The 27,717-nt window shown below is 42.6% G+C and overlaps 1 protein-coding gene across 1 annotated transcript; it reads left to right on the top strand.

Moving 5' to 3' along the window:
- The first annotated feature begins 91 nt into the window (after nt 1-91).
- Nucleotides 92-27,717, top strand: GSDMB (gasdermin B). Its single transcript, XM_058284171.1, has 11 exons — nt 92-1,734; nt 3,002-3,244; nt 5,309-5,489; nt 14,336-14,498; nt 15,103-15,187; nt 15,535-15,573; nt 22,546-22,572; nt 23,234-23,394; nt 23,504-23,642; nt 24,001-24,074; nt 24,510-27,717. Exons 2-11 carry the CDS (start codon nt 3,007-3,009, stop codon nt 24,660-24,662), a joined length of 1,260 nt encoding a protein of 419 aa, XP_058140154.1. The 5' UTR covers nt 92-1,734; nt 3,002-3,006; the 3' UTR covers nt 24,663-27,717.

Here is a 27,717-nt window from a genome sequence, read left to right as displayed (position 1 = left end):
TGTCTGGCCTCTGCTTCCTGGAGGGCCCTGGGAGAGGGGCAGGTGTGTGGGCATCAGTTCTGCCCTCTGGGTGGTAGGAAGGACTCTGGGATTGCAGGTCTCTGCTGCCCCATCTTTGGGGAAGGGGTGCTGTCAGGGCAAGCCAAGGGGGCTGTAAGCGAGCTGGCAGAGGCGGTAGCGGGCCAGCGAGCAACCCCCGTTTGTGCCTCTGCCTGGCTGCTACTCTGACGCCTTGCACTTCTGGGCTCCACAGTCTGGGTCATGCAAAGGGGCAGCCAGTGCCGGGCTCTGTCTCACAATGGTTTTAGAAATGGAGCTGGGGTCCTGAGGGGTGCCCATCTTTGCTGCTTTCAAGTCCCTCACCACTTCCTCAGTTCCCAAAGTCGCTTCCCCCCTAGCCATACCTGTCCAGGGAGGAGGGCCCCATTTCCTCCTGACACTTCTGTCTCCAGGGGAGCCTTCATTCCCTCCTCCCTGCGGCGGGCATGAGTGGGAGGGGAAGAGGTATCCCCTGGACTGACTTAGGCTCCCACAGGGCTGGAGGAGGGAGGCGCCTAGCGAGGGATCTCTTATCTCCCGAGGGCTCTGTGCAGTCTCTTCCACTATTCCTGAGACCTGTCCCAAGTCCCCAGCAGGAGGGGAAACTGCTGCCAGAAGCCGGGGCTACCCTCTGGCCCTGGTCCAGTGACACAGCACTTTGGAGTGGGTGTCTGGAAGAAGGGGGGTCTGCCCAACTCCAGTATCCCCAGAGTGGGGCCGACAGCACTGGGAGGAAAAGTGTGGTCATGTGGCCTCAGTCCTGGGAGAAGGTGCCCTAGGAGCTTCCGTGGGCCAGCAAGGGTGCAGCCAGGGTGAGGGGCTGAGGCATGAGAACCATGAGGGTTCAGATCCCAGTCCTGCCACTTACTAGCTGTATGGCCCTGAAGGAACACTTCCCTTCTGAGTCACTTTCCTCTGTAGTGTAAGGATAGTACCCGTAGGGCTGCTGCAGGGATTAGCACTGTGCCTGCTAGCCGTTTTGTTACCATCAACATCATCATCTTCATCACCACCATTCCCTTAACTGCTCTTTCAGAACTCAGGGAGGCAAGGGCCAGAAGACAGCTGGGCTCACTGGGGTGGTTATCTCTGAGAGGAGAGAGGGCTGGGGCCAGGGCCTCTCCCTGGGGAAGGTGGTGAGGGAAGAGGGTAGATCCCATCCAGATAAAGGGTATCCAGGTAAGGATCTCCTGTGTGAGGTCCATGGGAGTGTGTGATGGGGAGGGAGGCTGAGTTCTTACCAGCTTGGCCTGTTCCTTGCAGGTGTTAGTTGTTCTCTGATCTTAGCTGCCACCCTTGTGTGGTACTTGAGCAGCTGCTGTAGCCTTTGCCTTTTGGCACTTGGCTGATAACCACCCAAATTCTATTTCTCTGTTCCAAACCTAACAGATTACACTCCAGTGTACCTTGTTGTGCACCATTCTGTCTGGCCTAGACCCACCTAGAATGTATCAGGAATTTCTCACCTACTCCTTGGGCCAAAGAGGAGCCAAGGGTTCTGACCTCTGGCCTCTACTTCTAGTCAGCCACAGTAAGGCATATCTAAGGGAGGCGGGGCACCTAGCCGCACCCAGCCTTCGGTTAAGTGCTCAGCCTGGAGAACTTTCTACTGCCTTCTAACTTCCAGAGGCACATTGCCCAGGAATCCTGCAGAGATCTGACGAAGGAGGACATTCCTTACAGTCTCCACACCAGGTAAGTGCGACTGAGGAGGGAGGTGAGGGAGCAGAGAGGAGGTGGGTGGGCCCTGAGGTGGGCCCCGGGCCCAGCCTATCCAGTCACCTGGGAGAATTCCCAGAATGGGGTGTGAGTTGAAGCAGTCAGGATGGGCAGGAACGGAGAAGAATCAGGGAGCCGGTAGGGTCTTGGACCAGGCAGGAGGGACTTCTGGGAAGGAGACAGGTAGAATGCAGAGGTGGAGCCCAGGAAGTTGCAAGAATAGGCCTGGCCCCAGAAGGGAAGTAAAGAAACCTGAGTAGGGGAAAGAGAGCTCCAGAGGGAAGAGTTGTGGAGCTATTAGTGGAATAGGAGGAGAGCAAGAAGGAGTTGGAGGTCAGAGAGCCTGAGAGAGCCAATGTGGTGGCCGTGAGGAGCTGCAGCTGAAGAGAAATGGAGAAGGGCCAGCTATGTCAGACTGGATGGGCAATGGCCCTGTGCAGGGTCCAGCAGGGGCAGGGGAGGTAGAGAGGTCCAGAGTCTAAAACAGCAGGAGAGGGTGAGGGGAAGGTGTGTGTTGGGAGGTGCCCCAGGTAAGATTTTGGGATTCATATTATTTTCCTGAGGGTAAGGGACCCTTTAAAAGTTCAATAGGGGGCCAATGAGGAGAAAGGATCTGTGGTACGGTTCAGGATATCCAGCTCCAAGCCACCCTTGCACTCCATCCTTTGTCTTCTGCTTCCTCCGGAGGCTAGCCTCTTTTGTTAAGAAGGGAAATGGTTAGAGGGAGGTCCCCATTCAGGTGCCGTGCAGAGTACAGCTTGGGTAGGGCAGAGGGCGGAGGCCTGGAAACGGAGCCCAGGGAAGTTGGTGCTGGCAATGGGAGGTCTGGCAGCCATGCCCCTCACCCTGTCCTGCTTCACCTGTTCATCCACGTTGGTAAGGATAGGCTGGGCCGTCGTGGGCCTGAATTCCTGCCCCTCAGACTGTTCTGAGCAAGGGGGTAACTGCTATGGGAGATGCAGAAAATGGGTTTTGTCCCTGTCTGGGGCAATCATGGCTCCATCTTTGCTCCAGATGTGTTCCATGAAAGGCTGAGAGTCTGGGATTTGTGATGTCCACCCTCCTTAGTGTGTCATGGCTGCCTCACCTTCTAGAAGGAGCAAAGGCAAATCATCTCAGGTTCTGATTGTCTTAAGACCCTTGGCTCTCACTTGACCCAGGCAGCTGAAGGGAGATTTAAAAACCTGAACCCATATTTTCCTTCCCAAAACTGAAATTGCCCTCCTTTTCTCCGTTGATCCAGGCACAATGCCTGGTCTATTTGAGGAAATCACAAGAGCTACAGTCCGAGAGCTGGGCTTTGGAGGGAACATGATTGCTGTTAGAAATGCCATTGATGCAGACAGATTCCACTGCTTCTGTCTGGTGAGGGAGAAGAGAAGTTTCCTGGGACTCCAATATTGCAAAACAGACCTCACCCTGAAGGACATCCTGGAGGAGGAGGAGAGTGAAAGGCCAAATGATGAGCTGGAGTCTGAAACCCCAGGTCAGTGTGAGATGGGTGAGAGCCAGGGGGCCTTGCCCACTTGTATTCTACCTCACCATTGTCTCTCCATTGCCATCAACCAAATTAGCCAGTCAACAAAGAACCTGTGGGATTTGTATGTACATGTCCGCATGCCTCGGTTGAAGAATCACACAGAAGAGCTGCACAGGAAGAAGGAAGCAGGGGAAATGATTTACTTAGATGGGAAACTATTCCCAAAAAGCCTCTTTTCCCATTTTCCCCTTCAGTGAGTAATTCACTTTTAAAACAGCTGAGATTTTCTTGTGCATTTATACATTTATAATTTAAATAGATAAATGAATGGAGGCATTTGGATGCAGGCTTTAGAACTAGGGGCATCTGAGTTCAAAGCCTGGTTCTGCCATTTACTAGCTGGGTGACCTTTGGGCAAGTTTCTTTCTAACTCTCAGTTTCCTTATCTGTCTTTTCTAGAAGACTGTTAAGAATCAAATGAGATAAAATAAGCTCAATAAAAGTTTGCACCTGCATTTGGGGGTGGCCTTTACTGTTATTTTCTCTTCATGTTCCCTGGAGATGGTGACTGAAGGGGAAGTTGCTGTTGAATAGAAGGCCCTAAGGGATTTAGAGAGGAGTGTCCAAACTCAGTTCTTCCCGGGTTCCATGTTGGTTCCATGAAGTCTCAGGGAAGGTGTTGTTGAATTCTTATTTGGAGATCCATTTCAGTGACTCCCTGCCTCATGGTGAAGAGTTTGTAGCTCAGACCTCTCTGCTGCAGCCACGTCTTCTTACTGCATCATCTCAGTAGATGGGGGAGTTCAATAATACCTCTGAACCATTTTGGAGCACCTACCATGGACCGGCTCTGGTGTATGACCAACAAAGGTTCCAGGTTGCTGGGAGGTGGTGGACCTTTCCACAGGTGGAGTTTAATTGAGTAAGCAGGAGGCTTTAGGAGAAATTTCAGGTGGGCATTTTTCAAAGACTCCAAGTCAATTTTCTGAAAAGCAAGTTGCCAAGAGCCAATTTACTAAAAGCCAGTTCTCAAAATACTAGTTTGCTAAATGTCCAATACACTAAAAACAGAAAAATACTTTAAACTGGGACTAGAATGTTTTGTCACAACCATACTACTACCTAAAGGCAGGGGCAAAGTCTATGTCTAGAAAAAAATTTGACTAAGTCAGTTAAATTCTGTTATGGGAAAGCATGGTTTATGCAAACACCAGAGATTGAACTCTGCTCCTTATTCATTTCCCAATTGGCAGGAGCTCTTAATTTTCAGCTTTATTTCTCATGGTCTCATTTCAGCCTCCCAAGAGTTAAATAAAGCTAGCTTACTTTATTGAGAACTTAGCATGTATACTAGATACTATGTTAGGTGCTTAACTATATTATTTTCTTTTCCTCAGGCATATAGGAAGTAGGTACTATTATTATTCTCCTTCTATAGGAGAAGAAATGGAAATTCAAAGAGGTTAAAGTGACTTATCCGAAGTCATTTGTTAAGAAGGTGGTAGAGGGAAGCGGACTTGGCCCAGTGGTTAGGGCGTCCGTCTACCACACTGGAGGTCCGCGGTTCAAACCCTGGGCCTCCTTGACCCGTGTGGAGCTGGCCCATGCGCAGTGCTCATGCGCGCAAGGAGTGCCCTGCCACGCAGGGGTGTCCCCCGCGTAGGGGAGCCCCACGCGCAAGGAGTGCACCCCGTAAGGAGAGCCGCCCAGCGTGAAAGAAAGTGCAGCCTGCCCAGGAATGGCGCTGCCGAACTGTGCCACTGACGACAACAGAAGCGGACAAAGAAACAAGACGCAGCAAATAGACACAGAGAACAGACAACTGGGGGAGGGGGGGAAATTAAATAAATAAATAAATCTTAAAAAAAAAAAAAGGAGGTGGTAGAATAGGCTCAAACCCACTGTGTGACCGTCCTCCCCCCCACCCCTACCCCATTGACTCCTGGTAAGTTTCCCCCACCCAGAAGGCAGGGGAATATTGAGGCATCCTGGACTGCTCCAAAGAGGGTTTTTTTGGAGGAGATCTTTTGCATTAGCCCCAGAATATGACCTTTATCCTTCTTTTTCTAGGTCAAAGGGCTGAGTTCCAATTTCTGGACAATGTGGACTTAAAGGCAGAGTTTACAATGAAATTACCCAGAGCTATAACAATCAAAGGGATGTCTGGGGAGTTCCAGGGGACCCAGAAGCAGGGTATCAAGATATTGTTGAACCGGATATCCCAGCAACATCTACTTTCCCTTGAGAACAGGTGAAGCAGGTGGGCAGCAGTGGGGAGAGAAGGGGGGAGGGAGGGGGCAGCCATCTTGGATACCAAGTACATCTGAGGGAAGTCACCCTGGCTTGTGCACCCTCTCACTCCCCCTCCCAGCACTTCCCCACCCCTACCTCTACTCAAGTTCACCTGCCTCCTCTCCACCTCAGGAAGCCTTCTCATTCTTCCAGGAGCAGCCTCCAGGAAGCCTTCCTCTGATGCCCCAGTTACCTCACATCCCCGCTACCCTCTAGGCTGATTAACTCCTCTAGTTGGATGAAACCTGCTGGCGGCTTCTAGAGGCCACACTCCTCTGCCATACCAACCTGCCTCAACTTGCATCTGTGCCTGTTGGCCCCTCCCTGTGGGCAAGCCTAGTGATTTCCATGTTCCCCTCCCCTGGGGCTGGGTGCAGCTTGTGACTGAGTTTACTAATCACTCTATCCCCACCACCCAGTAGGTAGTTAGCAAAAGCTGAAATGAAGCACAACGGAATCAAAGCACCCCTTGTAGAATATTCCTGCACAGAAAGGGCCGTCACCCCATGTACCAGGTAACAAGATGACTCCCATCAGGAGACCCACCCCATCCCATGCCACAGAGGTTCTCACAGCTGGGGTGCATGGTGCTTCCATCTTCCAGGCACACTAGCCTTCCTCCTTAGCAACAACTTTGTTGGTGGCGGTGGTGGGTTTTCCCCCCCCAGCTGGGACTGTTGGAGAATGAGGAGGCATGTGAGGGACGGTGCCCCATAGTTCTCCTGTGCTAGCTATCCCTGACTGGGGCGGGTACCTTTTTTTCTTTTTTAAATAAAAAACTAAAAGACTTACTGTGAAAATCTACTAGCCCCTTAAACTATCTCTCCCTACCTGCAGTGTTATTGGGCAGGGGTCTTCCGAGTTATTCACTTATTTAGTTTGTTATTTTTCAGAGTAGTTGTAGGTTTTTAGAAAAAATCCTTCAGAATGTACAGAGTACCTATATATGCACCTTTTGCTTTAGTGTGCTACCTTTTTACAGTTGATGAGCCAATATTACTGTAATTGTGTTATTAACTAAAGTCCATAATTTACATTAGAGTTTACTCTTTGAGTTGTATAGTTCCATGAAGTTCTTCAAAAATTTTACTGTGGTAACATATATACAACATAAAATTTTCCATTTTAAACATTTTCAAAAACAGGGACACCTCGGAGATATAGCAGGTTTGCTTCCAGACCACTGCAATAAAGTGAATATGGCAATAAAGGGAGTCACATGAAGATTTTGATTTCCTAGTGTATGTACTTTAGCTATTAAGTGTACAATAGCACTATATCTAAAAACATATTTTAATTAAAATGTGACGCAGAACCAGGAAGTAAGCACATGCTGTTGGAAAAACGGTCTTGATAGAATTGCTCAACACAGGGTTGCCACAAATGTTCAATTTGTGAAAAACACAGTATCTGCAAAGCTCAATAAAGCTAACTGCAAAAAAACCCGAGGTATGCCAGTATACAATTCAATGATGTTAATTACATTCATAATGTTGTGCTCTGTCACCATCATCCATTACAAAAACTTCCCATCAACTGAAATGCTATACCAATTAAGCATTTTTAAAAAGAATTATTTTTTTTATTTCTCCCCACTCTTTCATTGTTTACACTTGCTGTGTCTGTTCATCTTCCTTATTTCTTTAGGAGGCACTGGGAACTGAACCTAGAACCCTTGGTGTGGGAGGGAGGCACCTAATTGCTTGAGCCATCTCCACTCTGCTTTGTTGTGTCTCTCATTATGTTTTTTCTTCTTGTGTCTCTTGTTGCATCATTTTGTAGAGTCAGCTAGTCACACCTGCCTGTCATGCCAGCTTGTTGTCTTCTTTAGGAAGCACCAGAAACCGAACCAGGGACCTCCCACGTAGTAGGCGGGAGCTCAATAGCTTGTGCCACATCTGCTTCCCCCAATTAAGCATTAACTCCATATTCCTCATCCCCACCCCATCCCCTTTTAACCTCTATTCTAATTTCTGACTATGAATTTGCATATTCTAGTTATTTCATATAAGTGGGATCATACAGTATCAGTCCTTTTGTGTCCGGCTTATTGTACTAAACATCATGTCTTCAAGGTTCATCCATGTTGTACCAAGTATCAGAACTTTATTCCTTTTTTTTAATGACTGAATAATATTCCATTGTACGTATATACTACATTAAAAATTTTTTCTTCTTCTTATTTTTATTTATTTATTTCTCTCCCGTTCCCCTGCCCCTTTTTGTCTGCTCTGTGTCCATTCGCTGTGTATTCTTCTGGTCCGCTTGGATTCTTGTCAGTGGCACTGAGAATCTGTGTCTCTTTATGTTGCATCATCTTGCTGTGTCAGTTCTCTGTGTGTGCAGTGCCACTCCTGGGCAGGCTGCGCTTTTTTCGCATGGGGCAGCTCTTCTTAAGGGGCACACTCCTTGCGCGTGGGGCTCCCCTACATGGGGATGGCACTCCTTGTGTGGCACGGCACTCCTTGTGCGCAGCAGCATTGTGCGTGAGCCAGCTCACCACATAGGTTTGAACCCTGGACCTCCCATGTGGTAGGCAGATGCTTTATCAGTTGAGCCCAGTCCACTTCCCTGTACTACATTTTATTTATTCATTCATCCGTTGATGAACACTTGGGTTGCTTCCACCTTTTGGCTATTGTGAATAATGCTGCTGTGAACATTGGTATACAAATATCTGTTTGAGTCTCTGCTTTCAATTATTTTGGGTATGTATCTGAAAGTGGGATTGTCAAGTCATATGATAATTCTGTATTTACCTTTTTAAGGAAATATCAAACAGTTTATTAAAGAGGTTCTACCATTTTACATTCCCACCAACAATGCACAGGTTTCCTATTTCACTACTTTCTCACCAAGACTTGTTAGTTTCTTTTTTTTTAAATAATTTTTTTTCAGGGGTACGAAATGGTATCTCATTGTGATTTTGATTTGCATTTCTCTAATGGCTAATGATGTTGAGCATCTTTTTTTTTTCTTTTTCTTTTTTTAGTTATTTTCTATTTTTCAGTTGTTGAGTATCTTATCATTGCTTACTGGTCATTTATATGTATCTTTGAGAAATATACAATGTCTATTCAAGTCCTTTGTCCATTAATTGCATTGTTTATCTTTTTGTTTGAGTTGTAGGGTTTTTTAATATATTCTGAATAGTTAACCCTTATTGGATATGTGGTTTCCAAATATTTTCTCCCATTCTATAGATTGTCTTTTCACTTTCTTGGTAATGTCCTTTGAGGTATAAAAGTTTTTAATTTTGATGAAGTCCCATTTATCTAGATTTTCATTTACTGCTTGTGTTTTTGGTGTAAAGTCTAAGAATTCATTACCTAAGACAAGATCCTAAAGATGTTCCCCTATGTTTTCATATAGGAGTTTTATAGTTTTAGTTCTTATATTTAGGTCTTTGGTCCATGGTGAGTTCATTTTTGTATACGGTGTGAGTTAGGGATTCACTTTCATTCTTTTGCATTGAGTGTCCAGTTTACCCAGTACCATTTGTTGGAGAGACTATTTTTTCCCCATTGAGAGAACTTGGTACCCTTGTTAAAAATCAGTCGGCCAATTTGTATATATAAGGTGTGAGATAGTAATACTCTTTCATTCGTTTGCATATGGTAAACTCTTATCCCTGAGGTGCAGCAGTGCTCTAAATTGTATTCACCAAATGCAATGAATATGCCACAATTATGAAAGAGGTTGTTGATGTGGGAGGAGTGGGATGGGGCAGATGTGGGGTATCTGGGAACCTCTTATATTTTTTATTTTATTTTATTTTATTTTATTTTATTTTATTTTTTTAAAGATTTATTTATTTACTTAATTTCCCCCCCTCCCCTGGTTGTCTGTTCTTGGTGTCTATTTGCTGCGTCTTGTTTCTTTGTCCGCTTCTGTTGTCGTCAGCGGCACGGGAAGTGTGGGCGGCGCCATTCCTGGGCAGGCTGCACTTTCTTTTCACGCTGGGCGGCTCTCCTCACGGGCGCACTCCTTGCGCGTGGGGCTGGGGGACACCCTTGCGTGGCACGGCACTTCTTGCGCGCATCAGCACTGCGCATGGCCAGCTCTACACGGGTCAAGGAGGCCCGGGGTTTGAACTGCGGACCTCCCATATGGTAGACGGACGCCCTAACCACTGGGCCAAAGTCCGTTTCCCTCTTATATTTTTTAATGTAACATTTTTTGTGATCTATGTATCTTCAAAAAAATACAATACTAAAAAAAGAGAGATGGCAAACAAGTATAAATTTAGAGATGAATGTAAGAAATACAGGAATCCTACCACACCACATGAGTGGACCTGGGAGTCATTGGTGGCTCTGAAAAATCAGTTTCCTTTGAAAGAACCATGACTCTCATTCTGAAATAAAACTTAAAATCTAAAAAAAAAAAAAAAAAAAATTCAGTTCTGATTTCAGTTGATTAATTTTATCAACTCTTTTTGGTCTGTTAAGAGAAAACTGCTTATCAAATTCACTGTGTATTTGCTCATATGATTCTCTCTGTGTCCACTTTGCGGACTTTACTTGTATTATCCAATAAATAACTGAATGCAAAAAAAAAATCAGCCATAAATGTGAGTTTATTTTTATTTTTTTTTAAAGATTCATTTCATTTATCCTTTCTACCCCATTGTTTTGCCCTCACTGTCTGCACTCTGTGTCCATTTGCTGTTGCTCTCTGTGCCCGCTTGTCTTCTCTTTAGGAGGCACTGGGAATTGAACCTGGGACCTTCCATGTAGGAGAGAGGCGCTCAATCACTTAAGCCATCTCCACTCCTTGCTTTGTTGTCTCTCTCATTGTGTTTTCTCTTTGTGTCTCCTTGTTGCGTCATCTTGTTGCATCATTTTGCTGTGCCTGCCTGTGCATCAGCTTGTTTCGCTCGTTTCTCCAGAAGGCACTGGGAACCAAACACATGTGGTAGGTGGGAACTCAATTGCTTGAGCCACATCCACTTCCTGAGAGTTTATTTTTGAACTCACAACTCAGTTCTATCAGTATATTGCCAGTACTGTGCTGTTTAATCACTATAGCTTTGTAATCAGCTTTAAAATTAGGAGATATAAATCCTCCAACTTAGTCCTTCTTTTTCAAGATGGTTTTGGCTATTGAGGACCCTTTACTCTTCAGTATATGTTTGAAGATTGGCTTTTCTATTCTGCAAAGAAGGCTGTTAGAATACTGATTGGGATCGAAATGAATTTGTGAATCACTTTTGGTAAAATTGACTCTTAACAAAAGTTTTTCCAATCCATGAACACAGAATATCCTTCCATTTACTTAGGTCATCTTTAATTTCTTTTATTAATAGTTTTCTCTGTCAAATCTTTTACTTCCTTCGTTAATTCCTAGATATTTTATACTTTTAGTTGCTATTATAAATGGAATTTTTTTCTTGATTTCCTTTTCAGAATGTTCATTAGTAGTATATAGAAATACCACTAATTTTTGTGAATTGAATATACCCTACCACTTTGCTGAATTTGTTTATTACCTCTAAAAGCCTTGTAGATTTTTTAAAAGGGATTTTCTATATATAGGATCATGTCATCTGTAAATAGGGAAAGTTCTACTTTGTTTCTTTTCATTTGGATGCCTTTTCTTTTTCTCACTTAATTGCAATGCCTAAGACTTCCAGTACAATGTTGAGTAGCAGTGGTGAGAATGGGCATCATTGTCTTGTTCCTGATCTTGGGAGGATAGCTTTCAGTCTTTCACCATTGAGGATGATGTTAAGTATGGGTTTTTCACAAATGCTCTTTTTCGCGTTGAAGAAATTTCCTATTGTCCTTCTCTTAGTACTCTGTTTTTATCAAGAAGGAGTGCTGGATTTTATCAAATGCCTTTTCTGCATCAATTGAGATGATCGTGTGTTTTTTTCCTTTGTTCTATTAATATGGTGTATTACATTAATTGATTTTCTCACATTGAAACTACCCTTGCATATCTGGGATAAATTCTACTTTATCATGGTGTTTAATTCTGTTATTGTGCTCTTAGATTTGGTTTGCTAGTATTTTTTTAGGATTTTTCCATCCGTATTCATAAAATACATTGGTCTGTAATTTTCTTTTCTTGTGTTATCCTCACCTGACTTTAGTGTTAGGGTGGTGTTAGCTTCATAAAATTAGGGAGTGTTTCCTCCTCTTCAATTTTTTTAGAAGCGTTTGAGCAGGATTGGGGTTAATTCTTTTTTAAATGTTTGGTAATATTTACCAGTAAAGCCATCTGGTTCTCAGCTTTTCTTTTTTGGGAGGTTTTTATTATTGATTCAATCTCTTTACTTGTTGGTCTATTTATTCTTGATTCAGTTTAGGTAATTTGTGCATTTCTAGGAATTTATCCATTTGATCAAGGTTATCTAATTCATTGATGTACAGTTGTTCCCAGTTATCCTCTTGTAATCCTTTTTATTTCCATGGGGTTGTTAGTAATGTCCCCCACTTTATTTCGGATTTTAGTTATTTGCATGCTCTTTCTTTTTTTCTTTTTCAATCTAATAAAGGTTTGTCAATTTTATCAGTCTTTTCTAAGAACCAACTTTTGGTATTGTTGATTCTGCCTTTTGCTTTTCTGTATATCTCCACTTTAATCTTTGTTATTTCCTTCCTTCTGCTTGCTTTGAGTTTATTTACTCTTCTTTTTTGTAATTCCTCCAGGTGTGAAGTTGGGTTACTTGTTTGAGATCTTTCTTTTTTTTTTTAATGTAAGCATTTAGAGCTATAAATTTCCTTCTCAGCACTGCCTTTGCTATATCGCATAAGTTTTGTCATGTTGTGTTTTCATTTTCATTTGCCTCAAGATATATCCTAATTTTCCTTGTGATTTCTTTTTTGATTCATTGGTTATTTAAGAATATATATGTGTAAAAAAAGAGAGGAAAAAATGCTTCATTGCATTGTTTTTGGAGAAGATACATGGTACATTTCAATATTTTTTAATTTATTGAGACTTGTTTTATGATGCAATATGTGGTCTATCCTGGAGATGATCCATGTGCACTAGAGAAGAATGTGTATTCTGCTGTTGTTGAGTAAAGTGTTGTACTTATGTCTGTTAGGTCAGGTTGGTTGACAGTATCATTTAACTCTCATTTCCTTATTGATCTGTCTACATGTTCTATTACTGAAAGTGGTAAACTGAAGGCTACTACTATTAATGTAGAATCATTTATTTCTCCCATCAAATCTGTCAATATTTGTTTAATATATCTTGGGCATCTCCTGTTAGGTACATATATAATTGTTATATTATCTTGATGAACTGTCTTTCTAGTTTTGTTTGTTTGTTTTAAGAGAGCTTAGTCTCTTCTAGAATGCCTGTTCTTTTTAGGGTGACTATGTATATAGTTGGGAGCAATTCAAGGGTGAGGGAAGGTCATCAGGAGGCAGGAATATATGTCTGTGGGTTTTTAAAAAAGATTTATTTATTTATCCCCACACTGCTCTCTGTGTCCATTCGCTGTGTGTTCTGTGTCTGCTTCTATTCTCCTTAGATGGCTCCAGGAACCGATCCTGGGACCTTCTGGAGTGGGAGAGAGGCAGTCATTCTCTTGCGCCACCTTAGCTCCCTAATCTGCTGCGTCTCTTATTGTCTCTCCTCTGTGTCTCCTTTTATTGCATCATCTTACTGTGCCAGCTCTCTGCGTGGGCCAGCCCTCCTGTGCGTTGCAGCACTGCTGCGCGGGGCAGTACTCTGCGCAGGCCAGCACTCCGGGCAGGCCGGTACTCCGCATGGGCCAGCTCACCATACGGGTCAGCTTGCCTTCACCAGGAGGCCCTGGGTATTGAACCCTGGACCTCCTATATCGTACACGGGATCCCAATTGCTTGAGCCACATCTGCTTCCCTTCCTTGACACTTTTTAGGCTACAAATAAGAGAAGCCCCATAAGGCTATTTTAAGTCACAAAATGAATTTCTCTGTGGAATCAGAGATGCCTTGTGAAGTCCAAAGGCAAGCTATGCAGTCAGGCCCCAGGGACCAAGGTGGGAAGGGGTCAGGACTAGAGTTCCTTCTCAGAGAAGGGGGTATCCTGGGCTGGGCAGAGGCCTACTTCAGTGTTGTGGGAAAGACACATGCTTTGTATTCTTACAGACTTGGATTTGAATTCCAGCTCTACGGTTATTAACCCTATGACCCTGGACTATTCACAACTCAGTTTCCTCATATGAAAAATGGGTGGAGTCCTTCCTACATCATAGAGTTGTGTCTGCATCATAGATAACAGCAGGGAAGCAGCTGTGGCTCAATCAATTGGGCTCCCGTCTACCATGTGGGAGGCCCTGGATTTGCGTCCCAGGGCCTCCTTGTGAAGGCAAGCTGGCCCGCACCTACAGAGAGCTGATGGCCCACTCCCGCAGAGAGCTGGCACAGCAAGATGATGCAGCAAAGGGAGAAAAGCAGACACAGAAGAACGCGCAGCGAATGGACACGGAGAGCAGACAGCAAGCAAGCTGAAAGGAGGGAGAAATAAATAAATAAGAAATAAAATAAATAAATCTTACAAAAACCCCAAAACAACAACAACAACAACAACAACAAATAGATAACACCGGAGGGTTAAATGATGACAGAAGCATCTCACACAGTGTTGGCACTTCATAATCTTCCATATATGTTAGTTAGTTCCCTTTGCACTTTGCACTCATTGCCAGCAGTGGAAAGGGAACTGATGGAAGTGTCGAGTTCTTTGGTTTTCCAGCCTCAGAAGCACTTAATCCCAACTAGGAACTAGCTGATGGAGAGGGAAAAGTATCTCTGTGAGCCCATGACATCCTGAACTCTCTTCTCCTTCCTTTCCTTCCAGGAAGCTGAAGAGGAAACTACCATCTTCATTCCAATCAATTCAGGCAAAGAGAGAAGGCCTATATTTGGTGACAGAAACTCTGGAGACGAAAAACGAGGAAACCTTGAGGAGTGATCGGCGATATAAATTTTTTAACTGGAGGTGCCTTGAGTTCGAACACCAGGTTAGGATTCTGGGGGCAGGGATGGGAGAGCTAGCCAGGTCAGGTCAGGGAATGCCAGCTCTGCTCTAGGTTCTTCAGAGCTTTTCTCAGACTTTCTTCTTTCTTGAGCAGCCTTGACTGCTCCTGGGTTCTCTCAGGTTTTCTCTCCTGCCCCCAGAAAGGATGTGTGGCATCGCTAACTTCTTTTCCCATTACTCCCTAACGATGCCTTCTTTTCATTTTCGTCAAAGCACTTCTCACCGTTTATAAGTACCTGTGTGTTTTTTATTTGTTTGTTTGTGTTCTGCTTTTTCATTGTCTGTCTCTTTTTCTGGGAGGCAGGAGCCACAGTGCCTGGGACAAAGCAGGCCCTCAATAAACATTTATCAATGAACAGTGGAAACCACATGAGTTTTGGAGTCAAATGTGGGCTCAAATCTTGGCTCTCCCACTGTTTATAGCTGTGAGAGTGGATCACCTACTTATTACCCTCTCTGTGTATCAGTTTTCTCCTATGTGAAAAAGGGACAAAAATATCTACCTGATGGGATTGTTTGGGAAATCAGACAAGATAACTATGTAAAGCCCCCAGGGACTCTGATTAATGTCAGCTCCTTTCTCCTAGCACAAAAAGGAAGTGACCATCCCCCCCAAGTGGGTCCTTGGATTTCGAATAAAGCAGCTTGTCTTCCCCAACCAGGAGAGAATGAGTAAGGAAGACCTGGTGGGTAAAGATGGGGGTTTGGGTGGTGGTGAGGGGACCCTGAGCACTTCATGGGGTGGGAGTGAATCAGGCTGGCTCTGTCTCAGGCTGGAGCGCCTGAGCTTGAGGAGGGGAAGGACATCTCCTTCTTCTGACCCTGCTGACTCAGAATTTGCCCCACTATAACCAGTTCTTCCCTAGAGGTGTACCACAGTAATCATGGTAGTCTTCCTAGTTTTGTTTTGTTTTTTTAAGGGGGGCAGGGTATAGAGATTGGGGAAGGAACTGTAAAGAGGAAATTACAAAGAGATGATTGGTCTTTCTGACAGCTATTTGTTTGTTGCTTTTGTTTAGGTATTTGTTTTTCAGGCAAAACAAAATCCTTTCTGGAAGGTAAGTGATCTCTGTTCCTCATTCCAGAATGGACAAGGAAACTATTTTTAAAAAGAATCCGGAAGTGGCCCACAATTATAGAGTTGTTGGGACTGAGAATTTTGTTGGAGTCACTGGGTGGGGACAGTGATAGAAGTCTGCCTGGAGGAGAAGCAGGCTGCATTCTATGTTGGCTAAGGTTTCCAGGCCCTTTCAGGATAAGTTTGACTTGCTTTGAGCTAGATTCTGGGGTCACAGCCTCATAGGGACTTGTTGACTGTGGAAGCACAGTTTAATTACCCTCCCAGTCCTTCCACCACAGCCTTGACTATGGAAAGAACACTGGTCTAGGAGTCAGACTGTTCTGGCATCTAATCCCTGTTCTGCCACTTTCTGGTTCTATAGCCTCCTGAGCCATGGTTTATCTGACTTTACAATGAAGGGATGAGAACACAGGACCAAGATGGAGGCATAAGATACTACAGGGTGCCACTCCCCAACAGAATCTTTGAACAACTAGCGAAAACTGGCGTAGCCATCTTCCTCAGAACTCCAGAAAAGTTAAAAAGTTGCAGTAACTGGGTGAATGTTGACTCATGAAAAGCAGCTTAAAATGGGAGAAGCTCGTGGTGCCCTTGCTGGCTGCTCCTCTAGTCCCTCTCCAGCAGGTGTGATGTGGGGCCAGTCTATGCGCCCATTGTGATTTCCTGGCCCTATTATGGAGCTGGGAGACTAAACCTTATGTGCATACTGTGGTGCATGTCTGTTGGTGCCAGTCCTTTGGGTAGCATCCTGAAAGCCTGAACCAGGAAACTCATTTTGACTCACCCCCTGGAACTTACCCTCAGGCAGAAACACTTGAGGACAGCTAAAGTGGTGTACGAAACAATTAAGTCAAAATAGCCTGTGGCAAAGGATAACTAGCTTTAAGTCATAGAATAGAGCACCTGGGAGGGGGAGAATGTCTATTTCATTTGAATTCCTGTAAATGCAGGAATTCCTAAGGCCACGGTTGAGTACAACCCCAGGACAAGGAGGAGGCTCAGAAAATATGGAGAGGATCCTTCATTTCACATTTGGCTCAGGCTGTCCTTGATAGGAGGTCTAAAACTTGAAGGAGAATACCAGCAACACAGAGCCAATTTGCAAACATTGTGAAAGGTGTTTCTTGCATTGGTTTGTTTGTTAGCTCCTGGCATTCAAAGAAACCTCTGTCATATTACTAGCTTGATACAAACTTAAGGACAGATAGCTCAGGGACTAAATCTCAGAGTTAACACTTTAAAATATTAAACTGTACAGTGTGCAATAAAAGATTACATGGCAAACAAACAGCAGATGATGGCCCACTCAAAGAAATAAGATTAAAATCCAGAAACCATCAATGAAGACCAGATTTTGGACATACTAGACAAAGACTTAACAAATAAAAGAAAAAGATCCTTAGTATGCTCAAGGAGATAAAGGAAACAGAGAAAGCTATCAGGAAAGGATATCAGGAAACAGTGAAAAAAATGAGATCTCAATAAAGAGAAATTCTGAAAAGGAACTAAACAAAAATATTGGAATTAAAGACTATGATAACTGAAATGAAAAATTCCCTAGAAAGCTTCAAGAGCAGATTAGAGTTAGCAAAAGAAACCGTCAGTTATCTATAAACAAAACAAATAAACAAAAAATAATTGAAATGATTCAGGCTGAGGAGCAAGAGAAAAAACAATGAACAGAGCCCATGAGACCTGTGGGACACCAGCAAGTGTACCAATATATGCATTATGGGAATCCCAGAAGGAGAAGAAAGGAAGAGGTAGAAAGAATGGTCAAAGAAATAATAGCAGAAAACATCCCAAAATTTAACAAAAAATATGAACATGTACATTCAAGAATCCCAAACAGGATAAATTAGACAAGAACTATGCCCAGACACATAGACAAACTGTCAGATGACAAGGACAAGGAAAGAGTTCAGAAACCATGGAGGCAAGAGGACTGTGGGGCAAAATATTTAAAGTCTTGAAAAAAAAATTGCCAACCAAGAATTTTATATTCAATGAGACTGTGTTTCAAAAATGGCTCAAACAGTTGAGTGCCTGCTTCCCACATGGGAGGTCCCAGGTTTGGTTCCCAGTGACTCCTAAAAGCAAAAAAACAAAGAACAAACAAACAAATGAAAAAAAAACAACTCAGGGTAGCCAGTGTGGCACAGGCTTACCACATACATTGTCAATCCCTGGCCCCAGCACCTTAAAAAAAAAAAAAAAGGGAGAGATTAGGACATTCTCAAATAAACAAAAGCTGAGGGAGTTTGTTAGCACTAAATCTGCCCTAAAAGCAATGCTAAAGGGAGTTTCTCAAGACTACAGGAAGAGAACAATAAAGAGTGGATTGAAGAGGCATAAAGAAATAAAGACCACTGTTAAAGGTAACTATGTGGGTAAATATAAATGCCCATACTATTGTATTGTTTTTTTTTGTTTGCTTATGTTTTCTGTGTTTTTTTGTTGTTGTTGTTTGTTTTTTGGTGTGTAATTCCACTTTTTACTTCTTACATGTTCTAAATTGCAAATTCATAAAAAAGTAATGATAAATTTGTAGTTTTGGACATTCAATGTGTAAAGATATAATTTGTAACAAGTACAAGAAAAAGGTAGGGGGACAGAGGGATATAGGAACAGTGTATGTGTATGCTATTGAAGTTAAGTTGGTATTAAATAAAACGTGATTGTTATAGATTTAAGGTATTAACTTTAAGCCTCATGGTAACCACAAAGAAAAAATATAAGAAATATATACAGAAAGAAATGAGACTCAAAAAGGTATAATACAAAAAATCAAATAAGTGTGAAAGCAGGCATTAATGGACAAATTAAGGGACAAAAGAGGTATAAAACTTACAAAGACAAAATAGCAAAATTGCAGAAGAAAGTCCTGCATTATCAGTAATTACTTAAATGTAAATGGATTAAACCCCAATCAAAAGGCAGAGATTGGCAGAATGAATTAAAAGAAGCATGACTTAACTGTATTTGGTTTATAGGAGACTCCCCTTTAATTCAAAGACAAAGGCTATTGAAAGTGAAAGGATGGAATAAAATAAACCATACGAATAGTAAACTAAAGAGAGCTAGGGTAGCTATACTAATATAAAATGAAATAGACTTTAAGTAAAAAACTTTTACAGGGACAAAAAAAATCACTTCATACTAATAAACGTGTCAATTAAATAGAAAGATATAATTACAAATATGAGCCCCAAAATTTTTGAAGAAAATATTGAAGATTTGATGTGAGAAATAAATGGGTCTACATTAATAGTAGGAGCCTTCAATTCACAACTTTCAATAATGGATAGAACATGTAGACAGAAGATCAATAAGGCAGTGAAGTAGTTGAATGATACCGTAAACTAACCTGACCTAACAGACATATGTACAACACTTTACCCAACAACACCAGAATACACATTCTCTAGTGCACATGGATCATTTCTAGGATAGACTACATATTGCATAACAAAACAAGTCTTAATAAATTAAAAAAAATTCTGAAATGTACTTTTTATCTTCACCAAACACAGTGCAATGAAGCTAGAAATCAATAACAGAGGGAGGATTTGAAAATTCACAAAGAATATATATGGAAATTACACAAATTCTTTTCTTTCCTTTTTTTCCCCACAAATATATTCTTTTTAAAAATAATTTATTTCTCCTCACTCCCTCATTGTTTATACTTGCTGTGTCTGTTGTCTTCCTTGTTTCTTTAGAAGGCACTGGGAACTGTACCTGGGACCTCCAATGTGGGAGGGAGGTACCTAATCACTTGAGCAACCTCTGTTCCCTGCTTTGTTGTGTTTCTCATTATGTTTTTTCTTCTTATGTCACTTTTTGTGTCATCTTGTTGCATCAGCTTGCCATGCCTGCCTGTCACGACAGCTCACTGTCTTGCTTGTCTTCTTTAGGAAGCACTGGGAACATCTGTTCTCTGCTTTGTTGTATCTCTCATTATGTTTTTCTTCTTCTGACTCTTGTTGTGTCGTCTTCTTGTGTCAGCTCGCCACACCCACCCATCACACCATTGCTATCTTCTTTAGGAGGTACCAGGAATGGAACCATGGACCTCCCATGTAGTAGGCAGGAACTAAGTCACCTCATCCACATCCGCTTCCCACATATATTCTCAAATAACCAACGAGTCAAGGAAGAAATCGCAAGAGAAATTAGGATATATCTTGAGGCAAATAAAAACGAAAACACAACATGTAAAAACTTATGGGATGAAGCAAAAGCAGTGCTGAGAGGGAAACTTATAGCTCTAAATGCTTACATTAAGGAAAAAGATCTCAAACCAATAACCTAACCTCATACCTGGAGGAATTACAAAAAGAAGAGTAAATAAACTCAAAGCAAGCAGAAGGAAGGAAATAACAAAGATTAAAGTGGAGATAAATAGAAAAACAAGAGAGAATCAACAAAACCAAAAGTTGGTTCTTAGAAAAGACTGATAAAATTGACAAACCTTTATTGCATTGACAAAGAAAAAAAGGAGGAGGATGCAAATAACTTAAGTCAGAAATGAAATGGAGAACATTGCTACCAACTCCATGGAAATAAAAAGTATTACAAGAGGATATTGGAACAACTGTACACCAACAAATTAACCTTGATCAAATGGATAAATTCTTAGAAATGCACAAATTACCTAAATTTAATCAAGAATAAATAGAAGACCCCAACAGACAAACAAGAGATTGAATCAGTATTAAAAATTGATCAATGGAATCTAATTGAGTTCAGAAATAAACCCTCGTATCTATGACCAAGCAATTTTTGATAAAGGTGCTAAGGGTACTCAAGGGAAAGAATAGTCTCTTCAACAAATGGTGCTGGGAAACCTGGACACTCAGTGCAAAAGAATGAAAGTGGATCCCAACCTCATACCATATACAAAAATTAAATCAAGGACCTAAATATAAGAACCCAAACTATAAACCCCCTAGAAGAAAACATAGGGAAGCATCTTCAGGACCTTGTTTCTTAGACTTATATCCAAAGCATGAGCAACAAATGAAAAAAAAAAAAAAGGTAAATAGTACTTCATCAAAATTTAAACTGTTTGCATATCAAAGGACTTCATCATGAAAGTAAACAGACATCCTATAGAAAGGAAAAATACATTTGTAAATCACATATCCAATGAAGATTTATTATCCAGAATATATAAAGAAATCCTTAAACTCAACAAAAAGACAAAAAAGCCACTTAAAAATGAACAAAAGACTTTAACTGACATTTCTCCAAAGAAGATATATAAACAGCCAATAAGCAATTGAAAAGATGTTCACCATCTTTAGCCATTGGGGGAATGGAAATCTAACCAACAATGAGATACTCTTTCATAACACTAGAATGGCTACTATTTAAAACAATACAAAACAAAACAAAACAGAAAATAGCAAGTGTTGGAGAGGATGTAAAGAAATAGGAGCACTAGTTTATTGTTGGTGGAAAATGTAAAATAGTGCAGCCTCTGTGGAAAAATGTTTGGCGGTTCCTCAGAAAGTTAAGTGTAGAATGACTGTATGACCACAATCCCATTTCTAGATATACCCAGAAGAGCTTAAAGCAAGGACTTGAACAGAATATTTGCACAATGATGCGCATAGCAGAATTATTTACAACAGTCAAAAGATGGAAGCATCCCAGTGTCCATCAACTGATGAGTGGATAAACGCAATGGTAAATCTATACAATGGAATATTAGTTCTCCATAAGAAGACGTGAAGTGCTGGTACATGCTATACCATGATGAGCCTTGAAAAATCATGTGGAGTGAAGTAAGCCAGGCACAAAAGGACAAATATTTTAGGAACTTATTGGTATGAAATAATTAGAATAAGCAAATTCATAGAGTTAGAAACTAGAATACAATTTAGCAGGGCTGGGGTTGGGGTAGGCAATGGGGAGTTAATGTTTAATTGGTACAGAATTTTTGTTTGAGGTGATGGAAAAGTTTTGGTAATAGAAGACGACAATGATAGCACACATTGTAAATGTAATTAACATCACTGAATTATATATTTATGGCTAAAAGAGGAAATTTTAGATTATATGTATGTTACTAGAATAAAAAACAAACAAACCTTAGGACTGTACAACACAAACGGTGAGCCCCAATATAAACTATAGGTTATAGTTAATAGTATAATTATAATAATAAATAGTGTTTCATCAATTGTAATAAAATTATCACACTAATGCAAAGTCTTAGTGATCGGGAAAACTGTGTTTGTGGGTGGTATATAGGAACTCTGTATTTTCTGCATGATTTTTGCTAAACCTCCAACTTCTCTAATTTAAAAAAAAATTACAGTACTGGACAAAAAAATCAATCCCTATGATAGGGTAAATAAATATATATAGGATTAAAGAAAAATGAAGGGGTGAGGCTAAAAGGCCTCTGCTTCTGAACATGCCTTTCCCTGGGATTTCCTGGCCTTTCCCTGGATCCCAGAGAGGCTGTACTGCCTAAGAGGCCTTGAGAAGGGACAGTGAAAGGTGCAGCTCTAGTGGAAACTCGTGAAGTTGTACAGGTTGTAGGTGTGGTCCCGGCAAGATCTTACTCTCTCTTGAGAGTGATTCTTTGTCACTATTAGGTGCCACACAGAGGCGACTGAATCGGGATGGACTGCAGTCCCAACTCTGGCCTGAATTTGCTGGGTGACTGATGGCACACTGCCTCTTCCCTGGGCCTCAGTTTGTTCTTCAGTCTTCTAGGCCTAATCCTGAGGATACTGATCATAGAGGACATGGGAAGGGGTCTGCACTCGCAGTGCTTTGCCATTTGCACACAATGAGGAGGATGTGGGCTCCCTGGCATGGGTAGTGAGGGCCTGGAGCCAGGGGTGAAAACTTCCACCATTGGGAAAAGAATGTCCTCAGGGACTGGAGGTGACCTGGAGACTCTCTGAGATTATTCTTTCTCTCTTTGCAGAGAAGGACGGTGGTTCATCCCTTTTAGGTAAGTGTGGGAGCCTGCCATATTAAGAGTGGCTGAGCTCCTGCTCAAGACCTGCAGCTCAAGTAGGGGCTGCTGATTGGGGTTGGGGCTGTGTGGGAAAGGGCAGGGAAGTACCCAGAGCACATTTCAACTTTAATCTGGAGGTTGCTACTGTCTCCTCCAAACACAGTGGTTCTCAGTCTAGGTCATACCTTGAAATCATTGGAGGGACATTGAAAATCCTGCTGCCTGATTTCTACCTCCAGAAGTGCTGATTTTATTGATCCAGGCTTCTAGGATTTGGTCCTAGGATCAGGAGTTTTAAGAGTTCCCAGGTGATTCGACTCTTCCTCACATCCTCACTGCCCCTCCTGTAGTGAGGGGTACACTTTGAATGGCAAGGATGAAATAACGAGGTCTTAATTTCCTGGATGTGGAGTCAAATTTGGGGTTGGGGCTAGAATGGGGGTAGGCTGGGGAGATGGAAAGATGGAAGTGGCATCAGAGGGAGATAATAATCATGGTGGGTATCTGGGAAGAAGGGTGCCTCATTTTAACAGGAAAAGATTGGAAGAAGGGATGACACTGAGAGGTTGTCTCCAAAGAAGTGTGGACAAACATGGACCCTGGACATGGAGCCTATTGACTGGGTGGGTCGGGTCCTTATTTGCTGCTTCTACAGGGAAGTCCTTGAATTTGGAGGATGTCAGAAGCATGAAGGAGCAGGTGCAGGACATGGGGAGAGGCCTCCAGGATCTGACTGAAGAGGAGCGAAAAGACGTGCTAAGCTGCCTCACTAACTTCCTCAGCAAGGATGGGCAACTGCAGGATCTAGAGCAGAGAGTAAGGGGCCTGCAGAAAGAACTGGGCCAGAGAGGGGGAGAAGCTAGAGGGAGGGCAGTTGGCACACCGAGGGCAGTCTGCGACAATCTCCCCCTTCCCCTGGCCCCAGGTGTCTGAGGTCCTGAGCTCTGGCGAGCTGCAGATAGAGGGCCCAGCCCCTCCGCTCATTAGCAGCCTTTTTAATGCTGTTGGGATCTTGGAGGAAGCATGTGCCGAAGCCATTCTAGCCCTTCTGGATGCCTTGACAGGTGAGGAGGGGGCTGTCTATATGCACATATAAAAGATATGCCAAGCAGAGCGGTCTGTGGGAAATCAAATCTTGGGGGTGGGGTGCACATTTTCCTTTACAGTTATAGAGGGAGAGGCCTTCATGTTTCACAGACTAGCCATCTCCCCCAGACCCAGCACTGAGGCTTCTCTTCCCTCCTGGCACAGCCTCTGACCTACAGGCTCAGAGGGAAATAGGAGCCACAGAATATCTCACATCTAGCACTCCCAGGAGCTCACTGGAACCTCCTCCCTGACCTTCTGATGCCTGTCCTGGGCCTGACCAGAACCTGGAGCCCTGCACCTCTCCTTTTTGCCAACCACTCTCTTTGTCCCTAGAGCTGTCCAAGGAGGAGCAGCAGCTTGTGGCTGAGGCCCTGGAGAAGGGGATCCTGCCCCAGTTGCTGGATCAGGTGAGACAAGCTCATAGTAGAAGTACTTATGCTCTCAAGGGACCCAGAGGTCCCAGGCACAGTTCTTTTCTACTACATAGTTCTCTGTCATGGCTCTCGTCCATGTATCTTGTGGCAAAACCCTGACACAGTTGCTAGGACATTTTGGAATGAGCACTTTAGTCTCAGTTGCTTGTGTATGGGCAAGAGTGGGTAGAAAATTGTTAGTCCCAAGATGGCAGTTGGTACCATCTTAGGGCCAAGATGATTGCATAGCAGTGCCTTCCACATGTTGAGAGCATGTGAGGCTCTCTGGGCTACACAGGAAAGAATGCCATGGTCGATGACTATGTCTGCCATGAGCTCAGTCAGGATTAAGGAGTGTTGCCAAGGATTTGTCATTTCTGGTATATTTCCTTGTTCTTGGCTTGTATGTCTTGGTGGGTTTCTTTCCAGGTGGAGACTATCCTGGAGCAGAACTTGGATGAGCAGCTTGGCAGCCCCAGTGACAAGGACTGTGACCCTGAGGAACAATCCATCTGTGCCCTCTATGTTGCCCTTTCCATCCTGCTGCAGCTGGCCAAAGGGCCTACCTCTGCCCCTTCCTAACTACATAAGCCTTTAACCAATTCTCCCCACCAGCCTCTGGGTTCTCCCCTCCCCAGTCCATTTTCACTACCACAACCATCCTGTCAACAGCATTGTCTCTTTAAAACAAGCACCTGGCCATTCTTTGATGTATTCATTCCCTAGATATTATGTCCAAAATCAACTTGGATTTCTGATTAATGTGGCAGATGGACCATATTAATTTTTTTTATCCCCCGCCCCTTGCGGCTTTTTGTGTGCTGTCTGCTCTCTGTGTCCATTTTGCTATACGTTCTTCTGTGTCTGTATTTATTTTTTCCCCTCCCCCCTTGTGGCTTGCTTGTCGTCTGCCTTCTGTGTTCATTCGCTGCCTGCTCTTCTGTGTTCTTGCTTGTCTCCCTTCTTTTTTGTTGTGTCACCTTTTGCTGAGTCAGCTCTCTGCGGTGCGTGCGGGCGAACCTACCTTCAAAAGGAGGCCCCAGGACGTAAACCCAGGGCCTCCCATATGGTAGATGGGAGCTCATCTATTGAGCCACAGCCGCCTCCCTGGATCATATTAATTTGATCTTCCTCTTGACACTCATTAAATGACAGTAAAGCAATAGAAAATATATAAACCTCAAGGATAAAAAGCATGTCATTAGATAAGACTTCTTTGGAAGCTAGAAATCAATGAAAGGAATATAAGCTGGGACTTTGGGAATGAAGGTGGAGAGGAATAGGGCAAGAGACTTTCATCATAAGCCTTTTAATTCTATTTGATTTTTTTTAGTGTTTTTTTTGTCTTTATTTTTTAATGTTACATAAAAAAAATATGTGGTCCCCATATACCCCCCACCTCCCTCACTCAACTCCTCCCATAACAACAAACTCGTCCATCATTGTGAGACATTCATTGCACTTGGTGAATACATCTCTGAGCACCGCTGTACCTCATGGTCAATTCTATTTGATTTTTAAAGCAACTGTAATTCAATATAAATTTAACTTGTTTGGTGTGAAGTATTTCAAACATATCTCAGATAAAAAGTAGAAGGTAAAGTTACTTTTTTGCCTCCCCTTCTGCCTCTATTACAACTACTGGTAATATTTTGGTATGTTAATTTTTTCCTAGGTAGCAGTTTTAAAATGGTAATTTAAAAACAAGGTAGGGGACGCGGACTTGGTGCAGTGGTTAGGGCATTCATCTACCACATGGGAGGTCCGCAGTTCAAACCCCGGGCCTCCTTGACCCGTGTGGAGCTGGCCAAGTGCAGTGCTGAAGCGCGCAAGGAGTGCTCTGCCACACAGGGGTGTCCCCGGCATAGGGAAGCCCCACACGCAAGGAGTGTGCTCCGTAAGGAGAACTGCACAGCGCGAAAGAAAGTGCAGCCTGCCCAGGAATGGTGCTGCACACACAGAAAGCTGACACACAAGATGACGCAACAAAAAGAAATAGATTCCTGTGCTGCTGACAACAACAGAAGTGGACAAAGAAGACGATGCAGGAAATAGACACAGAGAACAGACAGCTGGGGGGGGGGCGGTGGGGAGGGAAGGGGAGAGAAATAAATAAATCTTAAAAAAAACCTTTAAAAATAAAAAATAAAAGAATAAAAACAAGGCAGGGTTATGTAACAAATTTATATTGTACCTTTTGAAGTAGGTTTTTTTTTCCTCCAAATTTGTGAAAGTGTTTCTTGCAACAGGAACTCTCATAGTGTGTTGGGAGTGCATATTGGTCAATCACTTTGGAAAACTTATGTATCTATGAAAGCTAACCATATTCCTGTAGCCTAGCAAATCCACTCCTAGGTATAAATGTGTTAATGTACTCAGCAAAAGATATGCATATACAAGATATTCACAGGAATAATAGTATTCATAGGTACTCCAAACTGCTACTCAAATGTCCAATCATTTTGGATGGAAAAATGCAGTATGGTATGTTCATGCTATGGAAAACCACACAGCTATACAAGAGAGCAAATTACTGCTACACAGCAACATGGATGACTCTCACAGACATAATGTTGTGCCAGTGAAGCTAGATACAAAGCACACTTTGATGTTTGGGTCGTCTGAAAGCAGTTGCTGAGATGTGGTGAGACTAAGAAACTTACCGGTGAGAACCCCTGTGAAGATTAAAGAGGGAGAAAGCAGGGGAGCCAATGTAGCTCACTGGTTGAGAGCTGGCTTCCCACATACGATGTCCCGGGCTCAAACCCTGACTCTGGGACCTAAAAAAAAATTTTTTAATTAAAAAATTAAAAAAGAGGGAGGAAGCAGAAATAGGGAGGGAGACCACATTGCAGGTCTGAAACCTGTGAGAGGAGAAAGGGAGGGAAGGATCCAGGAGGAAGAGCCTCAGGTTGCAGGAAAGATCTGAGAAAGTCTCAGCCAAGTTGATGGGCAGTCCTGAGCAAAGATTCTACTAGAGGACTTCCCATCAGGCAGGAACGTCAGGCTTTAGTCTCTCCACTGTTCTCGCCGTTGGCTGGGAGCAGTCTGGGGAAGCTTAGCCTAGGGAGGTAGACTTAAATAGGCAGCTGCTGGAGATCCTTTCAACTACCCTACCCACAGAAGGTTTTCTTAAAGAAGATCCCTCCACGGCTGCTACAATACTGCATGATTCTATTTATATGAAGTTCAAGAATAGGCAAAATTAAGCAGTGGTTGTAGAAGTTCAAATAGTGGTTTTGCTAGTAGGATAGTATTGACTTGAAAAGGGCATGAGGGAATAATCCTGTGGGGTGCTGGATTTATTTTCTAATCTGGATTTGTTCTAATCTGGTGGTTATATTGGTGTACATTCACACATATTTGTAAAAATTCATTGAGTTAATATTTAAGACACTTATAATTTTATATTATACCTCAATGAACATGTTTTTTTTTTTTAAACAATGGACTTTAGGTAATGATACAATTATAAAAATGTTCTTTCATGAATTATAACAAATATACCATATTAATGCAAGGTATTAATAGTAGGGTGGTATGTGGGAACTCTGTAAGGTACATATTTTATGCATGATTTTTCTGTAAACTTATAACTTCTTAATAAAAAATATTAAAAATTTTTTTTTAAAGTTAA

The sequence above is a fragment of the Dasypus novemcinctus genome, chromosome 21, assembly GCF_030445035.2.
Source record: "Dasypus novemcinctus isolate mDasNov1 chromosome 21, mDasNov1.1.hap2, whole genome shotgun sequence".
Lineage (NCBI taxonomy): Eukaryota > Metazoa > Chordata > Mammalia > Cingulata > Dasypodidae > Dasypus > Dasypus novemcinctus.
This window is presented reverse-complemented; position numbering and strand designations above follow the sequence as displayed.